At 38.1% G+C, this 27293-nt stretch overlaps 2 protein-coding genes and 1 pseudogene across 2 annotated transcripts in view; 2 read left to right on the top strand and 1 right to left on the bottom strand.

Moving 5' to 3' along the window:
- cd101 (CD101 molecule) overlaps positions 1-9149 on the top strand; it is a 30588-nt gene extending 21439 nt beyond the window's left edge. The window contains exons 6-11 of the mRNA XM_055216188.2: positions 1244-1612; positions 1868-2251; positions 4121-4513; positions 4601-5404; positions 7433-7822; positions 8027-9149. Of these exons, the coding sequence (XP_055072163.2) occupies positions 1244-1612; positions 1868-2251; positions 4121-4513; positions 4601-5404; positions 7433-7822; positions 8027-8226 (2540 nt within the window). The 3' untranslated portion in view covers positions 8227-9149. The remainder of the gene's footprint in view (positions 1-1243; positions 1613-1867; positions 2252-4120; positions 4514-4600; positions 5405-7432; positions 7823-8026) is intronic.
- Positions 9150-12684: 3535 nt separating this feature from the next.
- On the top strand, positions 12685-15757 carry LOC141350218 (uncharacterized; annotated as a pseudogene).
- A 4916-nt stretch (positions 15758-20673) lies between these two features.
- LOC129452369 (uncharacterized) lies at positions 20674-26743 on the bottom strand. Its single transcript, XM_055216200.2, has 2 exons — positions 26526-26743; positions 20674-22952 (listed from the first exon to the last, which is right to left on the bottom strand). The coding sequence occupies exons 1-2, from the start codon at positions 26599-26601 to the stop codon at positions 21496-21498; spliced, it is 1533 nt and encodes a 510-aa protein (XP_055072175.2). The 5' UTR covers positions 26602-26743; the 3' UTR covers positions 20674-21495.
- Positions 26744-27293: the final 550 nt, after the last annotated feature.

Here is a 27293-nt window from a genome sequence, read left to right as displayed (position 1 = left end):
TATCATTACCTCATTTTTGACAGGGGTGGCATTTAGCAGCTATTCCATCTAAGCTCCTCATATATAAATAAGTAAGATGGAATACTGTACATGCAGTGCATTCACAAAGAATTCATCCATCCTTCATGTTTTAATTTTGTTATGTTGCAGTCTGATACTACAATCATTTAAATGCATTATTTTCTTATTGTCTACACCCATAACAACAACAACGTAAAAACAGAATTTAAAAAAATTACATAAAAAAATTACATAAGTATTTCAGTATTGAGTACTATGAGGAGAGGCTTTCGTCTAGCCATAAAGCCTAGATTGGTGATGGGCTGCAGTGATGATTGTTGTTTGACCATTGGGCTCTTGGTCACTTCTTTTACAATGAGCCCTTACTGCATATTGCTCAGTTTGACCAGGCTACAAGCTCTTGAAAGAGTCCTGGTTGTGCCAATACTTCTTCGATTTGTGAATATCACAGTGCTCTTTGGAACCTTCAGTGTCACAATGACAAACATTTTGCTCGCAGAATTCTGGATTGTACTCTGATAGCAGCAAAAATACAGAGGCACTGGATAATTTAGGGCTTTATGGGGCGGTTTCCCGAACAGGGATTAGACTAGTCTTAGACTTAAACACTTTTAAGAGCTCTCCAAACTGAAAACAACTTGCACTTACTTATCTTAAAATACACCAGTGCCCTTTGTTTTTCCTCAAAATGCACACAGGTAATGTTTTTAGTAAGGTATGTTTGTTAAAACTAGTTATATTTCCTAATTAAACTAAGGCCTAGTCCTGGATTAAGCTAATCTTGGTCCGGGAAACCGCCCCTTTATGTGATTAGCAATATTGTAAATGTATGCAATATTTGACAGGTGATCATACTTCATACTTCTTTGATCTTGTAAGCAGTCTTGTAGCTGCATTTGGCCCGGCTGAAGGTTATTTACTTTATTTGCATGACACCAGCAGTAATGAGTTACAATAGTCAATATTTTTTATATTTCTACAATTCTGTTTTCACTTTGTAATTATGGGGTACCAAGCTTAGATAAATAAGAAAAAAACAACAACAATTTGAAACATTGTAGTATCAGGCTGTAACATAACAAAATTGAAAAAATACTTTGAAGAGTTGAATAAAGAATACTTTCTGAATGCACTGTACTCACGCACAAATTGAGCCCGGGACTGATATTTCTATTGCATGTTAATGATACCAGTGTGTTAAATAACTGTGTTTTTTTTTCAGTACTAAGTGTATCATTGAAAAGTCGTGAAGTAGATGTGACTATAGGTTCAACAGTAGAACTAATATGCACAGTCAAAGGGCCCAAAGTGCCTCTGGCTGTACACTGGATGTTTTGGACCTCAAACTCATCTACTCAGTTAAAAATTTTATCTATACACCACACTGGAGAAATTGCCTGGGGAGCAGAACAGAGAAACTACCAGCTGTCTGTTCAGATTTTCCAGGGATTCCCAAGTTTTACTCTCAGGGTTATGAACTACACCAAACAACAGGAAGGAAAGTACATGTGCCAAGTGGATGCATATCAGAAGGATATACAGAAAGCCAGCAAGAACTCCAACCCATTAGCTGTGACAGTAAAAAAACCTGGTAAATAATACTGTTTATTAGTTCAAAAAGATAAGCGGCAGTATCTTGGTTTGGATTACAGCCCTCTACTTCCCGGTTAAATGATGTCAATACTGTCAAAAACACATATTATATTGAGCACCATAAACACAATCAAGGCTTCAAAACACAGGAAAAACGGGACCTTTAAGCAAGCTTAAAAAACATTTTGTCTGGTTGTGTAAGTGTAAAATTACAAAAATAATAATTTCTTGGATTTTTCCTCTCTATTAACAGTCAGCAAGTTGACTCTGTCCAGACCCAGGTCTTCTTTGCAAATCCCTGTAAATACTGATGTTAAGCTTGAATGCTCAGTCACAGAGTCAACCACAAATACTTCAAATTTCAAAATAACATGGCTGGTTGGGTCACAAATGCTTTCGACTATGGACTTAGATGCTGTTGTAAAATTAGGCCCTGCAGCTGGTCTAGAGATGGACCAAAGAATTCGTCTGGAAAAAAGACAAAAACAGACCTTCCTTCTGACCATCCACCAGGTCAGAACCTCTGACAGTGGACAGTATCATTGTGAGGTAGAAGAGTGGCTTCAGGATCCCCTTGGTGATTGGTATTCTCTACAGAAAAAGTCTGTTTCCATGGAGCTTGTTGTCAAAGATAAAGGTAAAAAATGTACAGTTCTCAATTGAAGATTCCTGATATAGACCTTTATAAAGAAAGACTTTCTATTTATTTAATCAAGTTCTATAGTGATGCTTTAGAAGTAAAAAATCAGATTCATTTATTCCATAGATAAATACGATTTTCACAGATTGAAACAATGTATTTTTTTAAATATATTTGCTTATATGTTTTTGAAGAGTTTGGTTTCAAAACGCAATAAATAAATTTTTACTAATTTCGGTAAAAACATATTTTCTATACCAAGAAAGTGACAGTAAAAGTAAAATTATATTTAAAAAAATATTTTTTACAAACTTTCACATAACATATTTAGGTTATAAACACATAAAAATTCTAATCCATAATTTGATTTTCAAAGATTTATTATAAAAACTGATTTTTTTCCCCACAAAATGCAATAAATCCATGACAAGTTTTTTTCAAATACTATAAATCTAATGAATCAATATATAAATGTGCATTCATCTTTGCCATGTTATATTCATTTAGTTGACTAGTGGTACACACTGATTAAACATTAATGGCATTAATCAAAACATTTACTTTTTTGTCATATTAAGAACACTGTCATTGCTGCGGTTATACTAGGGACATCCTCGCTGAAAGTTTTTTACAGCGATCAGCTGTAAAATGTTTTGGTCCTGCTCGATTTTTGTCGGCCCTCACGTAAAATAATGGAAAGTTTTTCATAAGATCCTCTGGGGTCAATTTGTTAGCATGACAGAAGCGTGATGTTGTCGTGTGAACTTAAAGGGATACTTCACCGATTTAGCATTCAGCTTTGTATCTGTAGAAACCCGGCAGTATTACTGAATGACCATGTTTCCCTCCATCGTTTCCCGCTGGGGGGAGAGGTGTCTGCATTTTGGTTCTGCAGGGGGGTCCTCCGATGATGTAATATGACGATTTTTGCATCGTCGGAGGACTTTTTTGCAGAACCAAAATGCAGATATCTCTCCTCTCAGGGGGAAATGATGGAGGGAAACATGGTCATTCAGTAATACTGCCGGGTTTCTACAGATACAAAGCTGAATGCTAAATCGGTGAAGTATCCCTTTAAGCAACAGCCGCCATTTTTCCTTCGCCCGAGTGCCTCTCACCTAAATTATTAGATTTTAATGGCTTACGTTTCTTTCCCGTCACAGAAAACCACCACAGGTTTATCAATGCCATCAAAGTATTAATTTGTTTTTGTTTGTTTGTTGATCACGAAGTACAAGATGAGGAAAACTAGGATTCCGTGTGTATCCGGCGCCGCCATTGTTGTGTACGGTGCATGTAAAGCCCGATATATAGTCGTGCATAAGCTCTATGCCGTAGGTTATCCGTAGCCTGTGCGTAGCTCTGCGTAGCCTGACATGCACCTCGCAAAATTTTAACAGCGTGTCAGTTCTACGCGAACCGCAAGCGCTGTAATTGGTCCACTAGAACCCCTCCCATCAGGTAAAAAAAACTGCGTAATAGGTATTTCCGTTTGCGAAGGTAAAAACAAAGATGAGCCAAGTTGAGTAGTGATTAACTTGCAAAAGCTTGTGGTTTAACTTGCAAAGCTTCTTCTTCTTTGACGGTCGCGCTGCTCCTGTGGTTACACGCGTGGATACTGCGGGTGTTTGCACGTCGACGTGGACGGCGACGCAAAAGTATAAATGAAAACTGACGTGGAACCTGTACGCCGCCGCGGCTACGCCATAATGTCCAAGCTTGCTTTGTTTAATTATATGTTTTTGTATAAATTACAAGTGTTAAAAGTCATATAAATATGAAATGCAGAAAGCATTTTATTGTTTTAAATGTATCTTTTATTTATGTTTTATTGTTTTAGTTATATGTTTCTCTTGTATCTTTCAGGAAATGATTTTAAAATGAATAAGGTTAACACTCAGCTGAATGTTAAAGAGGGAGAGCAGATAATGCTAAATTGTTTAGTGGATGGTGTTGGAACCGATTCCACTCTCCGCTACTCCCTTACCTGGTTCCAAAATCAGTCCTCTAATGTGCCATTGTTAACCTATAGTTATGATGGCCGTTTAAAGTACAAGCATGACTCAGAATTGGAGGGACGATTCTACTTTTCCAGCTCAGATATTGGTGTCTTTCACCTGACTATTCCTAGATCCATAAAGGAAGATAGTGGGGGCTACTACTGTCAAGTTCAGCAGTACCATCTGGATTGTAAAGGTCACTGGACACCTAAGGCAAGTGACATATCAGGTGTCACCGATGTTAGTGTTCATCCTATAGGTGGGTACTCTATATTTTACTAAATAAAATCATCAAAATACTTTAATAAGGAATAAAAATGTTTGTGTTTATTTTCAATACAATCAGAGAGTAAACTGGATGTTCAGAAGGAGAACCGAACCCTCAACATTAAAAATCCGAAGGCTGGGTTTACCATTGACTGTGTGATTATCACTAGATCGAGTGATGTATCTGTTTTTGAAGTGACTTGGTCAAGGCGTCGGCTAAACGAACGACCCATTATAATCTTTACTGCAAGCCGTGATGGAACTTTACACAGTCCAATTAATGACAAAGACTTGATGTTTGAACACCCAAGTGCAAATAGTTATAAGCTCACTGTTTCAAACATCAACCCCACTGATATCGGAGTTTATCACTGTCAGGTTGTTGAATGGATTCGGACAACCACAAACAACTGGAGAAAAATTGGTGAAGACAAATCTGGAGAGCTATCTGTACATGTAGAGACAGAGAATAATCAAAAAGACAACAATTTTACAATGGACGGGACAGATAAGGATCTTGAAATCAAAGAAGGAGATCAGTTTGAGCTAGCATGCTCCCTGAATCTAGAGATAGAGGACCCTACCCTTCACTACAGTCTCAGCTGGGTTTTTGGTAGCCTGACATCTACCAGCCGAATATTCTTGTTAACATACTCGTATGATGGCCGTCTACAGTACCACACAGAAAACCAGCAACATAATAGATTACGCTTCTCGAGACCTACTCCCAGTACTTTTAATCTGGTTGTACTAAACTCAGATACAGCTGATGGTGGAAGCTACCAGTGCATGGTTGACCAGTACAAACTGGACTGTGAAGGCAAATGGAAACCAATGGCATCTGTCCAATCAGGCTCAACTATTGTCAAAGTTCGCAGTATTGGTAATACACATCTTTTACATTTTATCTACTTTCAGCTTTTCAGTACAGAATCTCATAAATGATCCAACCATACCATCATTCTTTTTGTTTATTTTTATTAGCATAAGGCATGCTTAAAGATGACCTACTGAACTGTGCCCTCTCTATTACCATCTGTGGTTAAAACATGAAATTAGGTTTTATCACATCTTTGCACATCAACCACAAATATCAACCCTTCCCCATATTAAACTTGACCACTGTTAGATTGTTATATAGATTCAGATAACTATAAAAAACTGGGGGAGCTATGCTTCTCTTTCTTTGAAGTTCTGCTTTGACTTGTCTAATTATTGTTGCTTGTGAACACTATGCAAGAGCCATTCTGTCATTCTTTAGATAGGGTCATGATTTATGGGCAAATATAAAAAACTAAACTTTTCCACAAAATGTGACCCAACCATTGAAAATATACATCGTTATTGTAGGCTTACCATAGTGAGTCAGGCTATGGGAAGAACACTTGAAAAGTGACAGGGCCAAAAGAGTTTGTCTGGTTGTAGTTCTGTTCCAAATCTTACTCTACGTACACATCGCCGCCGATTTGCACTGTTGTGCCTGAACAAGTTCATTGAACGAAAGTTCATGAAGTCTGTCATATTTTGGGCAAACGTGAACTGAATGTACTGTACTGATTAATGAACATTACTGTGAACTCGCTCATTCTGGTGCTTGTGAACAGCACGCTCTCTCAGTTTAACATTGTTCAATAGGGTGCAAGATTTCTATAGAGTCTTCCCAGGCGAAAACCCGGCTAAAACACACTGTAAACAGGCCTTAATGTGTAGAGGAAAAAACACCCAAATCTGGCAACACCGCCACCAGTCAGTGTTTCACGCTGCTTGTGTCTTCAAAAAAACACTGACTCTGGACGCTGCTGAAATCCCTGCCTCGCAACTCACATAGTTTAACACTAAATAACATCATATTGTCCTAAATCGTTAACGATTAACATAGGCTGCTAACGCATATTCTGGATGTTGAAATAGACTCTGACTAACCTCACGCTATTTAACGTGCACGTACGGTGTGCAATACCTGCGATTTGTCCTACACGCGATGCCTCGTGACGTTTCTGAACTATGAACTGAACTAGTTCACCTTAAAATTTGTGAACTGTGAACTGAACTAGTTCATGTAGAAAGTGAACTTTCCCAACACTGCAGACTTGAGCTTCCAAAGTTACCGGAAGTCATTCATTTACAATAGAAGCTGGCTCCTCTCAGCTGCAAGGAGCGTCAAATCCATCGGCGTCGCGTTTTGAGCGACTAGAGCGTCAATCAGAAAGTTGAATGAAGCTCAGCTTTATGGTAATGAGCTATGACGCGGTTCAGCGGCAAAACGCCAGCAACCAATCGGAATATAGCCTAGGCCAGGGTTCCCCAACTCCCACCCTGGAGGGCCGGAGCACCACAGAGTCCAGGTCCAACCCTAATCAAACTTACCCACCTGTGATTTTCTAGTGATCATGAAGACCTTAGCTTGCTCAGGTGTGTTTGATCAGGGTTGGAGCTAAACTCTGCAGTGCTCTGGCCCTCCAAGATTTGGGGAACCCTGGCCTAGACGTTCTTCACTGGCTGATTCCGGAGAAACATACAATGTAAACTTTCGTTCCTACCAAACATTAGTTCAGAGAAAACAGACTTCAGAGCAACCAAAGCGTCAACAAGCTTCCCCGAACTCCTTGACCGGGCGGCCTGAGCTTCTTTGGAAGCTCAAGTCTGCAGCGGTGTGATCGTACAGTTAGTTAGCTGCTGTGGGATTGAATGAGACTTAATGGTAATGTCCACTATGGTTTTGGACACTGCTACAAAATAACTGTCCTCTCAAATAATGCACCATATAAAATGATAGAAGACGATTTCGGACACAGCTTACTTCAGGAGCAATGCCTATAATGTTGCAGATGTCTTTAAAAACGTACTAGATTTTGTGACAAAATTCATTTTGAATGTGTATGATATATTATGTTGTGTTTTACTTAAACAGAGAGTAAACTGCGTGTGCAGAAGCAAAATCAATTGCTCAACATTACAAGTCTGCAGGCTGAACTTACCATTAACTGTGAGATAGAGTCTTGGTCCAGTAACAAGTCTGCTTTTGAGGTCACCTGGTTCAAAAGACAGGAGCAAGACCAACCAATCATCATCTTCATTGCAAAGCGTGATGGTACTTTACACAATGTAATAAGTGATAAGGATCTGGTGTTTGGACGGCCACGTACCACACACTATACACTGACAATACTAGACATCGGCCATTCTGATATGGGCCAATACTATTGTCAGGTAGAGGAGTGGCTGCCTACAATGGCTAACATCTGGAAGAAAGTGGCTTCTGATAAATCTGGGGAGCTCTCTGTTCATGTTCACATCGAAGGTACATTATCTGGAAAGTTTTTTTGTATTTTAATTTATCCAAATGCCAGTTGTCTCACGGCTTTTGAGCCAATCAACCTGTGATTTTTGTAAGATCGTACAAAATTTTTATTATTGTATTGTATTTTATTAGTATTTGCTAACATAGGCATCAATAAAAAAAAATTCATGATTAAGCAATCTTACATTTGATTTATTTCCCCAGGTGAAACTGTAAAACAGACAAATCCTTTAGGACTAGCACTGGGAGTCACCATTCCTCTGATTTGTTTTCTGGCATTGGTTATCATAATACTGTTGAGACAAGAGCTCAAAAGAAAATCTGATCTAAAAAAGAAGGAGGACTCTCTATGGGCTGAAAACAACCCCCTTAAGCCTGCTGGAGGGGACGTATCTAGCTATTAATCATTTATTTGATCTTTAATTTAATTCAGTTTAATTTCAATAGTACTTTTAACACACTTTGCATTGTTGTTGCTTTACAAAATACATTTTAGTATAATACAGTACAAAAAAATACTACATAAATTTAAATTTTTTATAAAAACAGAAAATGATAAATTGTTAATTATACATTTTAAATAAAATTGAACCCATAGAGAATATAATGAGTATTTTTCAATGTTTTTTGTCTGAATTTATTATCTAACACTTTATAGTACTATGAAAATTTGAAATTGTACACTCTATCTTTGAGATAAAGATTTTAGGCTTTCTCTTTGACTTTCTCATGGTTGGCAGGAAGTTCTTTGAACATAATTCTGTGGTTGTGGTTTATGCTGAAGTAGGTTGGGCTGATGCACAAAAAATGCTTTTGTTGCTAAAGCAATGCATAACTAAAACCACTTAACAGCACGGTTAAAGACAGGTCATATGTTTGCTGTGACTTGTGGATTTGTTGTGCTATTGTTTTTGCTATACTTTATGTAAGACTGGCTTATGGCTCCACGGTGTGGTTGAAAAGCATAAGTTTCTGTTATCAGTGCTGTAAATACTACTGTTGTTGTATAGCAGAACTTCTTAACTCTGGCCCTCGGGATCCACTTTCCTGCAGAGTAAAGCTCCAGCCCTATAAGTTATTGTCCATCTTAGCAATGTAATAGTTAACAGCTATCATAATACTTTAAAATAAAGTTAGTTGTTTTCTGTGCACACAGTTGCACACAATCAAAAGAGTCACATTTCAAAAAGTGCGCAAACACAGAATCTCTTGACAGGACACATACAAAATGATCTCGAAATATCACAGTCTTGGCAAGTATTCTTTTAAAAAACATTTGTAATTATGTCATTACATTAGTGACGTAAGCTGATTTACTTTAAGGACAGTGGGCAACACTGTCACAACAACAACCTTCTTAAAGCAACACTATGTAGTTTCCCCTCCCCCTGCCTGGGATCAGACACTCTTCTGCAGGCAGGGGGAGGGGTGGGGCTGTGTGCTCTACCCTCCACCGCCACTTTCAGGCCCAATCCCAATTCTATTTTATACCCCTCCCCCTTGCCCTTACCCCTACGCCTACCCCTTCCCCTTGCCCCTTGAAACAGAGTGTCAAGGGGTAGGGCTGAAAATATTCCCCTAAGAAATGGGACACCACTACTAGACCGTTACACGTCATCATAAGTCGTTGCTAGCTCCTACGTCATAGATGCTCCGATGTAATAATACAATACAATTTAATATTACAAGAAATTATTAAAATAATATATGTTGTGGAACTATCACAATGTCAATAACATTAGCAAACTTTTTTCATGGCGATTTTTACAAATCTTTTTTCTGAGAACTACCGTATACATGAACACAAGATTAAAGGCAACATAAAACAAGTGATTATTTGTTATTAAATTACTTTTTATGTAAAAAATACTTTTTTTTACAGGCCATATTGGAAATTTATCATACCCCTTCGTCTGAAGTGTGGTCCTGAAAAATCTTCGTTTGAAGGGCTATCTGGCCCTTACCCCTACCCCTTCCCCTTTAGCCAAAAGAGAATTGAGACACCCCTACCCCTTCACGTGAACGCGCAAAACAAAGGGGAAAGGGGAAGGGGTAAGGGGTAGAATTGGGATTGGGCCTCAGAGTGTGCTTGTAGCAGCTAGGAGGCTGCTCAGGTTGCAGCAACAGTACAATTTGTCCAGTTAAAAGTTGTTCTATCACTGAAATAATTTTAGAGACATTATTTAAAGGTAAAAAAACATAGTGTTGCTTCAAACATAATGGCATTATTCAGAGCACGTCACTGATGCACACGCAATGTGAAATTTCTTGGATGCCAGGGAATGTGAACAACTCGCTCACTGGTTTCAAACCCATATGTGCATAACAAGTACAACTAGTACACTGAAACCCCAGAGCTGTGCGCATTACAAGCTTACTCGTGTCTTACTCAGGTCTTGCTGCAGCACTTGAATGCAGGCTTTCATTCTCAGACAAGTGCTTTATGGCATTGACACAACTTGCAGGCATAAAACTGCATTCTCTGGTGCGCTTGTCGACAACACAATGTACTATTGTCAATATTAACGTTTTGTTAAGAATTTTCATATCTGATATTTAAACATTTTGATTATTATAATGGTCTACAAATAGCAGATTTGTGTTTAAACATTAAGCTATTAAAAATGATTGTGGCACGACAGTATAACTTGAAGAGTTTGGTATAAATCCATTTTGACAAATTTCGGTAAAAACGTGTTTTCTATACCAAGAAAGTGACAAAATGAAAACAACTATTTTCTGTTAACTTTCATATAGCATCTTTTGGTTAAAAAACATAAAAAATTCAAATCCATAACTTGATTTTCAAAGAATTATTATAAAAACTGATTATTTTTTCCACAAAATGCAATAAATCCATGACAAGTTTTTATTCAAAATGCTATAAATCTATTGAATCAATAGCCTATATAAATGTGCATTCATCTTTGCCATGTTATATTCATTTAGTTGACTAGTTGTACACACTAATTAAAAATATAAAAATTAATGTCATTAATCAAAACACTTACTTTGTGATATTAAGAACACTGTCATTGCTGCGGTCGTCGCCTAACGTTTTTCACAGCGATCAGCTGTAAAATGTTTTGGTCCTGCTCGATTTTTGTTGACTTTGAATAAAATTATGGAAAGTTTTTCATAAGATCCCCTGGGGTCAATGCGTTATCATGACAGAAACTTGATGCTGTCGGCCCGGGCAAACAAGCAAGTGCCTCTGCGTAAATTATTAGATGTTGATGGCTTACGTTCTCTTTCATCATCTCGTGTTCAAGATCCACCTATGGGAAGGGCATCCGTACCTGACCTCTACAGAAGCATCCAATGGACTCTATGCACGGCGGTGCTTGACGTATTTCCGGTGAAATCTCAGGATGCTGGACTACTTCCGCCAGTCATAGAGCTCAATGATATTCAGGAACGTTGGTTGCCAAAATAGCCAAAATTACACTGCAAATTTTGTTGATGCTTGTTTAATTTACATAGAAATAACTTATACTTCACATTTAATACCATAATGACATTTAAACGTATGAAAGTATATTTTTATAGACGGGAGAACCGAACTTCTAGCCACCACTGGTGTGTGTCATAGTGTTTACAGCATTAGACTCAAGCATGACAACTTCTACACTGCTACCCTGTCTCTGCATTAACACTAGTTTTAGATAGAAATTGCACTGATAACAGTGCTATTCATCTCTTGTTGATATACTTATGAATTTTGTATAATTGTTATCATCAGTACTAGCGAAGATAACATTATACAAGCAAAATGTTAGAACAGTAAAAAACTTGTATTTTGCGCATTTATGTATGCTTTATTAATAACAAATGCAAAAGACAAATAGAAAATTCATATCAATGACAACAATAATAACTTCAGAGAAAAATAAAACACACACACACAACAAACTAAATACACGGGGTATTAAAATAAACAAACAGCACAAGAAATAAACAAATAATGGAATAGATTTCTTAAATGGACTTTACCATAGTCAATAGTTCTTTTTGCGTTGTTATTTATATCCTATAAAGTTCCAAGATATAACTCAAAAATATCCAAGTAAAAATGTTTTGACAATCGACGTGAATATAAAAAAAAAAGGTATTAAACGTCACATTTAATATCAGTCCTGCTGCAGTTCCTGTTGCTTTTTCCTCATATAGCAGTGAGATTTCATTTACGTCTTTTAATTTACCTGACACTTTAAGATAACATTACAAAGACATTAATCCTGAATCATAAAACAGCACAATGTAAGCTCTGCTAGTATGATGAACATACATATCATAATGATTACAGAGATAAGACGACTTGCAACCTCTCAACCTTTCTCGAGTTTGCACATCTGGACAATTCTTCAAACATCACAGGTTGTAAATTTGGGTAAATCCAGCAAACAACGAGTACATTAAGCGATTCTGCCGTCACTCCGCTTTAAATCTCCCGTACCGGAAACTGAATAGCAGCCTTGAGTCAAACGCGGAAGTTAAGCGTGCATAGAGTCCATTGCACCAAGCCTGGCTAGATAGACAGAAGCGCGCAGCCAATGCCAGGTAAGACCACACCCTCTTACCTGCTGGCATATAAGGCCAATGCGCGCTGCTCCTTCTCAGTTGACATTCGCTTCTCGCGATCTCTACACGGATACAGTTCGGATGGTTTTTTCACTGTTCACTGTGTGTCTTCAGGAGAAATTATCGCCAGATCAGCCTCCGCCTGACGTGTCAGTTGTTAACCCAGCCAGGTTAGCTGTGTCTGTTTTTTCTAGCATCATCGAGCCGCCCACACTCGTGCTTCCTTTTCTTCCCCTCATCCACGGCTGCCCGCCACGGATTTCTCTGTATTTTTTGCTGGAATGTCGCTTTCGAAAGCTTCCGCTACTCCCGGGAAGTATTCATCATGGGCCTGCCCGGCCGCGTGTGGAGCTTTAATCGCCGCGAAAGATTCTCACGAGTTCTGCGTGGTTTGCTTGGGCCTCAAGCATGCAGAGGAAGCTCTGCAAAACCCGGAGAATTGCAGCCATTGCCTTTCGCTGCCGAAAAAGCTGCTGCGGCGCCGTCTTAAGGTTGCTGCGACCCAGTGTGGCGACGGTGGCCTTTCTGACTCGGATGAGGGGCTTGGTGAAGCGGACGCGCCATCGGAAACATCCAAAGGCGCGTCCTCCCTCAGCTGGGCCGACATGCCCAATCCTGCATTCCCAGAAGAGGACAATCAGGTTTTGCCCCTGGGTCTCCTGAGAATGAGACCATTCATGAAATGGGTTTTGTCACTACATTTCAGCCGTTACGCGATCTCTGTCGCGGTGTTACAGTGACGCGCACCTGTTCGGCAGCTCTGCGCTGCTGGAGGAACGCAGACTTTTACGCACAGGGGACACCCTTGGGGACCGTTATGCTGCGAAAAGTCGTGACGACAGATGCGTCCCTAACAGGGTGGGGTGCAACCCAGGATGGCAGAACGGTGAACGGGCTGTGGCCGAGCGGTCTCCGTTCAGGGCACATAAATTATTTGGAGCTCCTTAACATATGGAAAGCTCTGAATCATTTTCTGCCGCGTCTGCAGGAGCATCACGTGCTCGTTCACTGTGACAATATTACAGCTGTGGCATACATCAATTGCCAGGGCGGTGTGCGCTCAATCGAAACTCCACAATCTAGCTCACAAGCTGTTAGTGTGGAGCAAGGGGGTTTTTCTGTCGTTACGCGCGACTCTTGTTCCGGGCATTCTGAACAGGGTCGCGGATCTTCTGTCAAGGGGAAACCCTCTTTACAGGGACTGGCGTCTCCACTCACAAGTGGTGTGTGCGATATGGAGGGGATTCGGACAGGCAACCGTAGATCTGTTCGCCTTGCACGAAAATGCCCACTGTCCGATGTTCTTCTCGCTAAAGGACTCGGACACACCCCTCGGGGTGGATGCACTGGCCCACCCATGGCCCGAATTGTTGCTGTACGCTTTCTCCCCTCTGTGCCTTATAATTCCCACACTGTCCAGAGTGTGAGAGAGAGGCTTGTCTCTCCTTCTGGTGGCACCCAGATGGCCCAAAGCTCAGTGGTTGGCAGAAATTATTCCTCTGCTATATGCCCGGCCGTGGCCCCTCCCCCTCCGCACAGACCTGTTGTCTCAAGCAAACGGGGAAATGTATCACCCACACCCGGACAGGGTGGCTCTCTGGGTTTGGCCCGTGAGAGGACAAACTTAAAGCTGCCGCAGTTTCCAAATGTTTACAATTTCATGTCCCTCCCCCACTACCTCCGAGCAACCTCCCTCAAAGCTCGTTCTCGTCAGCGCGTGTGCAAAATTATTATTGTGAACGCATACTTAGCAAGAATACTTAGATTACTTACATAACACTCCAAAATACAATCAATGGTTGATAAAGCACAATTACCTGTTGAGAAGAAATGTGGCAAGCTCTGCATCCAGCTTGAAATCTCGTAGATTCCTTTCAAATGCCAGTCCGATATTGATCCTAGTTTTAATACAGTCACAGTCGCTTTCTATCTTTTTTTCCTTCTTTTCATTGGTTGTTTTCCTAGCTCTAGTTGTTAACCGAGAAATCGGAAGTTTGTTACTGAAAGTTCTCTCCGCCATCACGCTGTTCAAACCAAAACAACTATGAATTCAGGCGGATGCACGTGATATTGTAAGGGGGGGGGGATGGGGATCTGTGGCACGTGCAGGTACTGTGATTGACAGGCAGATTTTACACAGCCCTGCGCTGATTGAACCAAATGAACCAGCCTGCGCTGATTGGAACAAATTAACCGGGAGCGGTGGATTTTTGCAAAACAAATAACAGGCTCCAGGTGGAGCTAGAAGCGCGGGGTTTTTTTCTTAAACAGTCTAATTGATGTTGTTCTATCGGAGCATAGTGTTGGTTTCAGTGAATATGATCAAAAAATATGATAAAATAAGTTGCCGACCGCAGCTTTAAACACACTGGGATTACACCCGCGCGTAATTGCTACTATTCAAAATGCCAGAGCCGTTTCTACACCGTCCTTATATGGTTATAAGTGGCAAGTGTTTGAAGGGTGGTGTAATGAGCACGATCTCATATCTTATCAGTGCTCAGTCCCTGAGATTTTGCGTAAAACCTTATGGATAAAGGCAGGTCTTTTTCCACTATTAAGGTTTACCTGGCGGCTATTTCTGCTTGTCACGTAGGGTTTGATGGCTCTACTGTCGGGCAGCATCCTTTAATTTGCAGATTTATGAAGGGTTCCCGTCGCTCTTTGCCAGTCATCAGGAAGTCTGTCCCTGAATGGGACCTCTCCATGGTGCTGGACGCCCTGTCTCAATACCCCTTTGAGCCCCTGGGTGATATTTCCTTGAAGCTGCTGTCTTTTAAAGTAGCTCTGCTCTTGGCTCTAACATCAGCAAAACATGTTAGCGAACTGCATGCATTTTCTGTACACCCTTCATGCACTAAATTCTCTCTGAATGGAGAAAAGGTTTTTCTTAAACCTAACCCGGCATTTATGCCTAAATGCTTCCCTGCGTTCACATCGGAGGTGCTGGAGCTGTTCGCTTTTCACCCTCCACCTTTTTCCTCTACGGAGGATCAGAGGCTTAATGCTCTATGCATTACAGACGTATATCGACTAGACTAGGGTTTTCCAAAGAGTGACCAGCTCTTTATCTCATGGACGCCCCCTCACAGAGGGAATCCCGTATCTAAGCAACGCCTTTCACATTGGCTTGTGGACGCGATTGCCTTGGCATACGAATCGAAGGGAGTGCAACCACCTGGGAATATCAGAGCTCATTCTACGAGAGGCGTGGCTTTGTTTAGGGGAGTGTCACTGCAGGACATCTGCTCTGCTGCGAGCTGGGCTTCTCCCCACACATTTGTGCATTATTATCGGTTGGATATTACTAAAACCTCAGTAACACATTCCGTTTTGGGTGTAGGGTCATCATAGCCCTTCACTTCTGCACACCTTTTTCCTACTGTTGTCATTATAGTAGGAACAAAGTGCTTACGGGTTTTGAGCTCGTTCATGTTACCAAGCATGCATTCACATCCCTGCCCTAGTTTGTTTTTTGCATTTATGGGTTTCCCTAGGGTGTGCTTTTTACATATTTTCTGCATCGCATGCCTATTGTTTCTTTCCCATCACAGAAAACCATCACAGGTTTATGCTATTAAAGTATTATTTTATTAGTCTGTTTGTTGATCACAAAGTACAAAGTAGATGAGGAAAACTAGGATTCCGTGTACTCAACGCGCCGCCATCATTGTTTACATTGCGTGGAATGGTGGGCTGTAATCTGCGGAGCGGATTTATGGCATTCTGTAGAAAAGGGGGAGTGGCGTTTATTGCATTTTGGGAAAAAAGGGAGTAAAGATGACAGAATAACACGGCAGATATTGGATTTTGCGTAAAATTAAGAATTTACTTTTTTATACTGACCTGATATAATACTGATTCTGGCAGTAACTCGTTTTTTTTTTTTTTCAAAAATGGTGTTTATTGCGTTTTGGAACCAAACTCTTCACTTTATGAAAACCATGAAAACATTTTGTCCATGTTTTTTTGCAACAAAAGTGGACATGATAGTGCTGTTCATGTATATTAATGTATGTACTTAATTTAGTGAAATTATAATCACATTTCCTGTCTATATCAGCAAAATGAATATCATTCTTCTTGTTCTTATGCACAAATCAATTTGATTACTTTTAAATCACCTATATGGCTAATTATCAAAAAGTCCTATTTTATCATAGGTTACAACATGACTTCCAGGAGTTATTGGACTAAGCGCCGGCACACATTAAGAATCTTGAATTATTTATTCTTCATCTTCAGTTCAAGAGATTAATGGAGGTGAAATTTTGGAAGGAGTTAAACCTGAATCCAATCTAGCCTTGAATGTCAATGATGAGGAAGATTATGTTTTCATGGATTGTCTAAATTCTTTTGATGACTTTAGTAGTGATGAGATTGATACTGTGTAAGATGGTGACCGTGACAGTAGTGATGAGGATGAAGATTAATGTGAAAGACTATCAAAGGTGCTATGTTGGTGGGCTCTGAGGAATGTTGTGCCACAAATCTTCTTTATGCACTACAGAAGTTCCACCAAAATGTACCCAAGCATGCTCGCACCATGCTACAAACTGCAAAAATAGCAGCAGTGCTAAAAAAATCAAAGGAGGTGAATATATACATTTTGGCATTCTCACTTACCTGCAGACAATTTCAACAACTCTCATCAACAATGTTAGCAGCACTATTGACCTCCAAATTAATGTTGATGGTTTGCCCTTGTACAAGAGAATGAATTATGTCAAGATGAAAATGTAGGATTTTCTCCAGAGAATAAAAATCGATGTGTACTTTTTGAATGTCCTATTCTGCATTTTGTATAGATGACCTGATTCCAACAATTCTCAAAACAGAAATTATGTTGTTTTTTTTTCAAATAAAGTGTTCAATACAAAGATATGGTCTTTCATAATACTGCCACTTACAAAGATCGTGGTCCTTAAAGCCGCATTCCTGAGATGCTTCCACTCCGGACTGTAAATCGTTATGGCAGTGTCGGGTGAGGACCGGGATATTTTGTTTTTTAACTCGTAAAGCATTTCCAGTACTTCTGTGATAGCAGGACTATGTTTATACAAGGGGCCTGCATTAACGCAGCATGCGTTGCTTTCATCATACTAGTACTGCATTAAGTTAAGACAAAAAGGCACAAAGTACAAAACACCACCTGTCTAAAAACTTAGAGACTTTTAACTTTAGGTTAAGTATATTAGGTTTAGTATAGTTTTCAGACTTTCAGAGAGAACTTATCAACTTAAATGGGACATATTATGAAAATCTGACTTTTTCCATGTTTAAGTGCTATAATTGGGTCCCCAGTGCTTCTATCAACCTAGAAAACGTGTTAAAGATCACCCCATAACTTAGTTTTGGTAAACCATTCTCTGCAAGCATGTGAAAAAATAGGTCATTGTAATTTGGCTCCTATTGTGATGTCTTAAAAAAATCTCATAATATGTCGCCTTTAACGAGTAAAGCACTTACCAATTACAATTATTTTAATCTTAAGAAGTTTTCGTCTAGTATTTATTATTGTACCTGAAATTCAAGTACCCATGTTTTAAACATGCTCACACTTCTTGGCCAAAACACTAAAACTTTCAGTGCTTTTCTATTTAATATAATATTTAATAATATTAGACAAATTAAACAATACAAGACAAACAAATTGGATACATTCAATGAACACAACATACACAATCTTACTTCATTACATGCTTTGATGCACTCGTTTCTCTGTCTCTGCTGTTCTCAGTTAGTAATGTCTATAAGATAGAAGTCAAAAATCAAATCACTTACACATTTGTTGGCTATGTAAACCGGTAAGTTTTTTTTTTAATGAGGTGTATTAACCTCGCACTACTCTTTACCCAGAATAACAACTACTTCTTCGGTGGTGACAATGCGAGGTACATGATTTCTTCAATGTATAAAACACAAGTAGACTTTTTATTGTAGAATGGTCAAATAAAAGAGTAAGACAATCACTAAAGACATAGGCTAACTGATGATTCTTACATTGAAATACCCTCACAAAAGCATCTAGGTATTCTTAAAGCAACGTTGTTTTTTTCACATAATAAGAGGTGAGCACACGTGAATGCGCTGATGACATATGATGTCTGCGTGAACAGGGTGCGCAGTGGCATGCAAAACACGTTCACAGATGAGGGGCAAAAATTGCATGTGTCCAATTATTGCATTCAGTCCAAGTTCAATGTGTTGAAAATTTTTGGTCCTACGCCTGTATAAAAAATACATTTAGACAACTTACGCCGCATTCAGACAGTCAGCCAGCGATGTTATCGCTGTGTGTCGCCCATCTCTTTCAATGAGGCGTTTCTAAATCTGCTTGTCATACACAAATGAGTACCATCCACGCCAATAACTGACGAGAGAAGGATGACGTGAACTCCACTGCTTCGTCCTCATTGGTAGTCGCTCCAGAAATTCGCTCGACATTTGCATAAAGTTAAACTTGTCTTAACTTTCTCGCGTCGCTGGACATGCCCATACGGTCGCCAACGGTCACTTTCGCTCGTACCGCCGGAAGTCGACCGGTTTCCATTGAAATTAATGAGATCGCGTCGCTCTGCTACTGCTGGTCGCTGGCTGTCTGAATGGGGGGTTAACATATGGATTGCTATTAGGATGTGAGGAATTACCATAACTAAAAATGTTTCTGGATCAAATCAGATACCATGCCTTTAAATTTCTACACGACTTTGGTGTTTGTCAAAAAAAAAATTTTTTTTTATGCAGATGATCAGAAAACATCTTTAAATTACATTTAAAATGGCATGCACTAATCACTCTACCAAAGTAGCAGTGCTTCGCCTTCTGAGAATATAGTTCACAGTATGTATACGGTTTAAGATGGCTGTGTCTCATATGACCTTTTATTTGTACACGCTGTGACTATACAAATCACAACACATAAATAGGAAAACGTTCGCGTTATTTTGTCAATTATTGGGAGCATTATGCTAGCTGGAGCCATTTATGTCCAGTCTTTGTGCTAAGCTAGGCTAGCGGTGGGTGTGTCAGACAGACACGTAGATGATAAAGGTATGTATGGACTTCTCTAACTCTGGGGGATACGGTGAATAAGCTAAAGTCCCAAAAAGTCGGCGTGTTCCTTTAAGACACCCTCTGCAGAGCAGTTTGTCCATTTAATACAAGGCTACTGTAGAAACATGACGGCGACTTCCATGTAAGTGGACACGCAGTGTATGTAGATAAAAATGGCTCATTCTAAGGTAATAAAAACAATAAAGTAAGCTCTTTATACACCACTGATAATATAGTTATGTATAGTATATTGCATTTCTTTCAAGTGATCCTTCTAAAAGTTACACAATTAACTTTAACGTTATAGTATAGTGTTCGATTTTTGTTACGATTTTGATGGAGCGGGTCAATTTGACCGGCATTGGATTCAATGCATTTCCCTAAATATCACATTATGAAAAACAAGAAGGAATTGGGTATGAACAGGACCATTTTAGTATCAGTATTTGCTACATATTACAAACACTTAATATTAAAAAGCATGATTTTTAAAAAATACATTTAACCACCTAAACGTATTATATTGCTGTGAAATTAAATGAAGCTTTTCTTTTCCTAAACAGGTTAATCTTTTGTTTACATGTTTACATGATTGTGCACACATCAAGCGTGTGCTTTCTGTCTTAGCGTGTGCTTTCTGTCTTCTTGCATTTTAAACAAACAGTGCTTGTTTTGTGGGGCACAACTGGCATCACCTGTATTCACAAGCCTATTAAACTTTTCTTTGGGTCTGAATTCATCTGCTTTACATAGTATTACAGTCTTTATCAGTACTGAACATAGTGAAGAAAAGCTTACTTTCCCCTTTTCAGAGTAGTGAAACATCAACATATATGCAATAAATGTATTTAATTTTTTTCTAAAAAGTTTCCTTGGGGAAAAATGGGTCAAATTGACCCGTGAATATAAAAATAGTAAAAAAGCATTATTTGTGTAAAAAAACATCACATCAGTACATCCTTACTTTGCATGCATGTTCATGGCCGTAAATGAAAAAAGTGACAAAATGTCTGGAAGAAAAAGATAACTTAAGTAGTATTTCATATACATTGTAAATAGAAATGATAGCTCACTTTTACTGTACCATCTTTGTTTGTGAAAGTCTTTTTTAGTACTGAAAAGCGTGAGGAGAAACATTTTCCCCCATTTCAGTATAGTAAAACACCAATATAACAACAAACACTAAAAATACATATTTAATATGGGTCTGTACAGTTGCTTTGGAACAAAAAATATGCGGGTCAAATTGACCTGCAAACATCAAAATTGTTACAAAATTATTTGGGTAGACTTCAAAACATATCAGCGTGTCCAAACTTTGCATGCATGTTCATGGCCATAAATGAGAAAAAGTCACAAAAGTTCAAGATTAAAATCACAGGTTAACTGTTTTTTCCGACAGCTTAAAAATCAAAACGGGTAAACATACAGTAATATAAGGGTTAAGCAATAGATATCCGAGTTGAACAAAAGTAAAGATGCACCATATTGTCCATATTTTAATGCTTGTGTATACTTCTGAATTATTTCTTTAATATTTCTCATTATGATTTCACTTTTTATTTTTAAATGTTTATTTCATTCAATTCAGTAGAATTTATTCATAATGTAATGATGCAATAGCCAAATTCCAAAAATTACCTACTTTCAATTACATTTAAAGCACTTTATTGGCATGCCTGTTCTGTTAGTATAGTCAAAGCATTAAACAATTAAAATAAGAATAAAAACAGAAATTAAAATATCACAACAAAGTTGCTTACGGAAACATTGATTATATTTTGAATAAGAGCCAAATAAGGGCCAAATAATGAAAAACAGAATTGATTAATTTATTCCCTTAATTTGGCCTTCAGGCTATGCAATGAACAGAATTGATTACTGTAGTTCCCTTCCCAAGTCTTCTGGTATGGGACCTAGACCCCAAGGGTAAAATGGCCAGTGAAAATACTGAGTGGCTAGTAACTTTGGAAAACCACTGAGGCTGATGAGTAATAAAGTCAATGTCAAGCCCTGGTAGTAATACTGCAACAATGTCAATTCACATTGTAATGCTTTACCATGTGTTTCTGAAGGTTATTATTACTTGTAAAACTCTTTTCACAATGATTACATGCATACGGTTTCTCTCCAGTGTGAACTAACATGTGTTTCTTAAGGTTACTTGAATTTATAAAACTCTTTCCACACTGTAGGCACGTAAAAGGCTTCTCTCCAGTGTGAATTCTTAAGTGGGTCTGAAGATTACTTTTATCCGTAAAAGTCTTTGCACAGTGATGGCATATGAATGGTTTCTCTCCAGTGTGAATTCTCACGTGTCTCATGAGGTCTGCTTTATCGTTGAAACCCTTCCCGCACTGATGGCATTTGCAAGCTTTCTCTCCGCTATGAATTTTCATGTGTCTCTCAAGGTGCGATTTATCCCTGAAACCCTTCCCGCACTGACGGCACGTGAAATGTTTTTCTCCAGTGTGCACCTGTAAGTGTCTGGTAAGGCGGCCTTTGTCTGAAAAGCTTTTTTCACACTGATGGCATTTGAAAGGCTTCTCTCCGGTGTGGATTCTCATGTGTTTATTAAGGTTGCCTTTGTCTGCGAAGCTATTTCCACACTGAAGGCATGCAAAAGGTTTCTCTCCAGTATGAGTTTTAATGTGCGTCTCAAGGCTACTCTTACATTTAAAACTCTTTTCACACTGATTGCATGAAAAAGGTTTCTCGGCAGAATGAATTCTCATGTGAACCCTAAGGATACTTTCCGATATACAGCACTTTCCGCAATGGTGGCATACGAAAGGTGTCTCTACAGTGTGAGTTCTCACGTGTATCTTAAGGTAACGTTCATCTGCGAAATTCTTTCCACACTGATGGCATGAGGGAAGTTTCTCTCCAGTGTGAATTCTCATGTGTGTCTTAAAGTAACGTTCACTTGAGAAACTCTTTTCACACTGATGGCATGTGAAAATATCTCCACGGTGAATTTTCACGTGTACCTTAAGGTTCACTTCTCGTGTGAAACTCTTTCCACATTGATGACACGTAAAAGGTTTCTCTCCGGTGTGAATTGTCATGTGCATCATTTGGCTTGATTTATTGGTGAAGCTCTTCCCGCACTGTTGGCACGTGAAAGGTTTCTCTCCAGTGTGCGTTCTCATGTGTCTCTTAAGGTTACCTTTCTCTGTAAAACTCTTTTCACATTGATGGCATGTGAAAGGTTTCTCTCCGCTGTGAATTTTCATGTGTCTTTCAAGGACTTTTTTAATGGCGAAGCCCTTCCCACACAGACGGCATGTAAAAGTCTTCTTCTCAGCGTGGGTTTTCATGTGATCTGCAAGGTGTCCAGCTTTTGAGAATCTCTTTTCACACTCGGTGCAACTGAAAGACATTTTGGCTCCTGTTTTTTTATGTGAAACTTTCTGCTTTGTTTTTAAACGTTGATGTTTCTTGTCAACTTCTTTCAGCTCATCTTGACTGTCCTTTATCACTTCCATAGTATCTAAAATGAACATTGTAAATAAAATTGTCAGTTCAAGGGTGAGAAAACAAAGTAAATGCCAACTGAAAACCAAAAAGCAACATGTATGTGTTCTGTGTGACCTTTCATATGCAAAAAGTTAATTTTGTTTAAAAGTAAATTGAGCTACATAATGTAACTAAGCATAAAAGAAATACAATTAACCCTTTAACTGTCACCCCCTCTTTTGAGTGAGGGAGCGGGGGGTGAAAATGTGATTTGCACGTTCAAATAACTATAAGGTCTCTTTTTAAAGAAGACAATTTATAGTTTTACACTTTTTCTGTTTCTGTCACACTTTTAGTGGTTTTACCAACCAAGGCCACTAGGTGTCAACGTTTAGTTGCTTTATCTTGTCACAAGTTAATAAATTACTGTCTCTGCATTGTTTTTAATGCAAAAAGGTTTTGACATATGAAAACTACATTATAAGAGCTTTCCAACGATATATAGGTTGTCAAGATCTTTGAAGATTCATAGATTCATTTTGAAGAATATTAGAATTATGAATATATACGAATTCATATATACTCCTAGAGGGTCAGTGACAATTAACAAAATTACTGTCACTACTAAATTTCCATCATCAAATGGCCTTGAAATATGAAAACTACATTCCTAGATCTGCCCAACAATATATAGTTTGTCGAGATTATTTCAAGTTTATAGGGTATTAGTGTTATAAATATATAAGCATTCATATGAAGAGTTTGGTTAAAACGCAATAAACGCCATTTTTGAAAAAAAAATTGTTACTGCCAGAATCAGTATTATATCAGGTCAGTATTAAAAAGTAAATTCTTAACTTTACGCCAATCCAATATCCGCCGTATTATTCTGTCATCTTTTCTCCCTTTTTTCCCAAAACGCGATAAACGCCACTCCTCGGAATGCAATAAATCCACTCCACAAATTACAGCGCACCATTCACGCACTGTAAACAAACAATGGTGGTGCGTTGAGTACACGGAATTCTAGTTTTCCTCATCTACTTTGTACTTCGTGATCAACAAACAAACAAAAACAAAATATTACTTTAAAGCAGTGGTTCTCAAACTTTTTCAACCCAAGGACCACTTTATCTCCCAATTTTTTTCTGAGGACCACCTAACAAAATCTCACTCTAACACGCCCCCAAAAAACAACATAATAGGAAGGATAAGCTAAATTTAAGTTTAATATGCAACTGTTTAAAGTCAAAAACTAATTTTTTATACACAAATGCAATGCCATGTTCAGAAATTATTATATGAATTTTATTTCATTTGAAAAAGTAAATGTAAAATGAGTTGCAGCTTAATATGAACAACAAACTGCACATGTGAAAAAAAACTGCAATTAAACATACTGTAACAGCCCACTTAATGTCATTCCAAAGAGCCATTAGTTTAAAATTGAGGTGGTGGATATATAAAGTCTATGGTTGTAACTATGGTAACAATAAAATGCTGAAAAAATTTTCCCCTTAATGTCCAAAATCACTGAAATTACAGGGATTTTACACATGAAACAAAAACTAGTACATTACAAAACTAATAGATCTGTGGATTTTAGATGCTTTCAGTTGACGCTTGATCCTTCTTTTGACTCCTCTTTGGTTTAGCCACCGATACATTTTTACGTTATTAAAACAGAATGGCAAGAACTGATATCACAGTTTCACAAGTGCATTAAAAATCTAATTAAATAAGTGACGATTGTATAAACACTTGCCTAGTTTAGGTCATCTTTTGGCGGACCACTTGGGGGGTTTGGCGGACCATTATTGGTCCGCGGACCACACTTTAAGAATTACTGCTTTAAAGCAACACTAAAAAGTTTGGTAACACTTTATTTCGATAGTCCACTTTAGACATTTTACTAATTATAACTAACTTTGCAACTACTTATCAACTACCAATCTTTACAGTATTAGTAAACTGTCTGTTTATATCTACTAATATCTTTATTGTGATGATATCTCAACAGACATTCAACTGTCTTGCAGGTGCATGTCAACTTATTCCACTAACCCAAACCTCTTCCCTAACCCTAACCCTTACAGTCTACTAATACTCTAATGACAGTTAGTTGACGTATAGTTGCAAATTATTGAAAATTAGTTGACATGTAGTTGCAAAGTTATTTATATTTAGTAGAATGTCTAAAGTGGACTATCAAAATAAAGTATTACAGTGTAACCAGACAATATATAGTTTGTCAAGGTTATTTCAGGTTAATAGGATATTTACAAATAAATATGTAATAACACCTTGGGCCTACCTGTTGGCTTGTGACATTTTAGAAAATGAGTCTTACTACATTATTTTTTTTCAAAATGGTGTTGAAATATGCACTAGTAAACTCAGAGGTGAGAGAGAGGCCACGGTTTGATGACATCATTCAGCAAAGAGACATATTGCCCCCTTGTGGTGGGTGAATACATGCATGACTCAATAGAAAGTTTTTTGTCTGTTTGAAAATTGGATGAAGAGAGAGTGAATCCATAGACTGAATTTTGTGCCATAATTAAACAAACAAATCCAGCATGTTACAAACAAACCTTTATGAGAAAATTTGCATGGTCACATTTGTGAGAAAATCAAGAGAATCTCTGCTGCAAAACACAGTACATATTTGTTATATATTTTTTACACATTTTCTCTAAAATTGCCTTTTGTATTTGCAATGCGTTTTCTGTTTGTTTGCGAGTTGAGTTTTCCCTTTGCAAAGTAGAGTTTATTTGCAACATGCTGGATTTGTCTGTTGAATTATGGCACAAAAGTCACTCCATATGAATCTCCCACATTCTTTTCTGGTCGTAAAACTCTGATCTTGATGTGTTGCCAAGGTCTCAAGAGTGTTAAAAGCCGTTTACGTGTAGTGTTACAGACCCCAATGCTTGTTGAGTGAGGGTCTGTAATTATATTTATGAAATAAACTTGTTATTGTGTGTCTGATCTGGCTCAATCGTTACATTCTTATTGTAAAGTAATAGTTGGTAAGTACATGGTTACTATTAAATGTTATGGCATAATAACACAATGGTCAAAGAGACTAATCAAGTCATGGTAATATTTAAGTGATAAAATGTAAAATTGTATCTGTTAACTTGAAATTAATTTCACAGAAACTACATGATATCATGGCTGTAAAATGTAGTATTGCCTGTTCCTATTTAATTTCAGATATGTTCATAAACCCAAAAGTCTCCTTCTAGTGATGCTCAGTGTTGTTTCTTTGAAATTAAATAAAAATAAATGAGGTAATCAGGGCTGTAAAATGCAGACTCACCTATTTCCACTCAATTAATTAATGATCATCTGATATGTGAAATTGAGTTACATATGCTGTAATTGTTTAGTTTAACAGACAAATACCTGCTGCAGATCTTTATGAGTGTTTAAGTGTTATTTTCATTAAATCTATTGCAGATTACAGATATAAGGTTATTACTATTATTTGCATGCATTTCAATGCAAATTTTCCTGATCTGAATACAGCTGCTTTATCTATTGAATTGTTTGGATAAGTCCTCAGCCATTAATAAAAAAGATAAAAAAAACAGAAACCAACCTCTTTGTTCCTCGGCTCTTTCAGTTTCCATCCTGCATGATTCTGAATCTCTCATGTTCTCAAGTTTCTCTCCCATCAACTCCAACAACAGTCTGTCTTGAAGATTTCAGCTGGATTCTTTCTCCTGCTGGTTTGTTGGTTAATTTATTGATTAATGGCTGTGGGAGGAGCTTCAGTGAAGGCGTGAATCACTTTCAATGTGTGGGCATGAACTGGAGATGGAGGTAAACATTGTCATTAAAACATTTATACAATGATCATCTGTTTGAGGCTCTTTAACTTTTCTAATGTTCTTATTGTTCTGTGTTCTTTGTTTATTTTTGAGAGATCAATATTCACCTGCTTATTATTACTTTTAAATGTAACTCTCATGTAATGCTGAGACTGACTGCATGTTATTAATGTTTAAGGTCTTGTCTATTTGAACACAAAGTAGTAGTGCACTTTACATTAATATGCATTCAAAGAAATCAATAAAACTGACCTCATGCACTACCAATAAAAGAATCAACCCCAAATATAATAAAAGAGCCCCTGTTTTCCTTTTCATGATTTTATATTTCCTTTGGTGTGTAAGTGTGTGTTAGAACATGTTAAGAATATGCAAAAGTACAAATCCCAAAGTCTGCACTTAAAGTATTCGATCAATTACAATGCACTGGATAGCTGGCCAATCAGATCACATCGTGCTTTCTCAGAATGATGAGCTTTGTAGAAATTAACATGTTACAGAAAGGCAGGGCATAATGGAGCAACAATAATGTACGT

This window comes from Misgurnus anguillicaudatus, chromosome 17 (assembly GCF_027580225.2).
Source record: "Misgurnus anguillicaudatus chromosome 17, ASM2758022v2, whole genome shotgun sequence".
NCBI lineage: Eukaryota > Metazoa > Chordata > Actinopteri > Cypriniformes > Cobitidae > Misgurnus > Misgurnus anguillicaudatus.
This window is presented reverse-complemented; position numbering and strand designations above follow the sequence as displayed.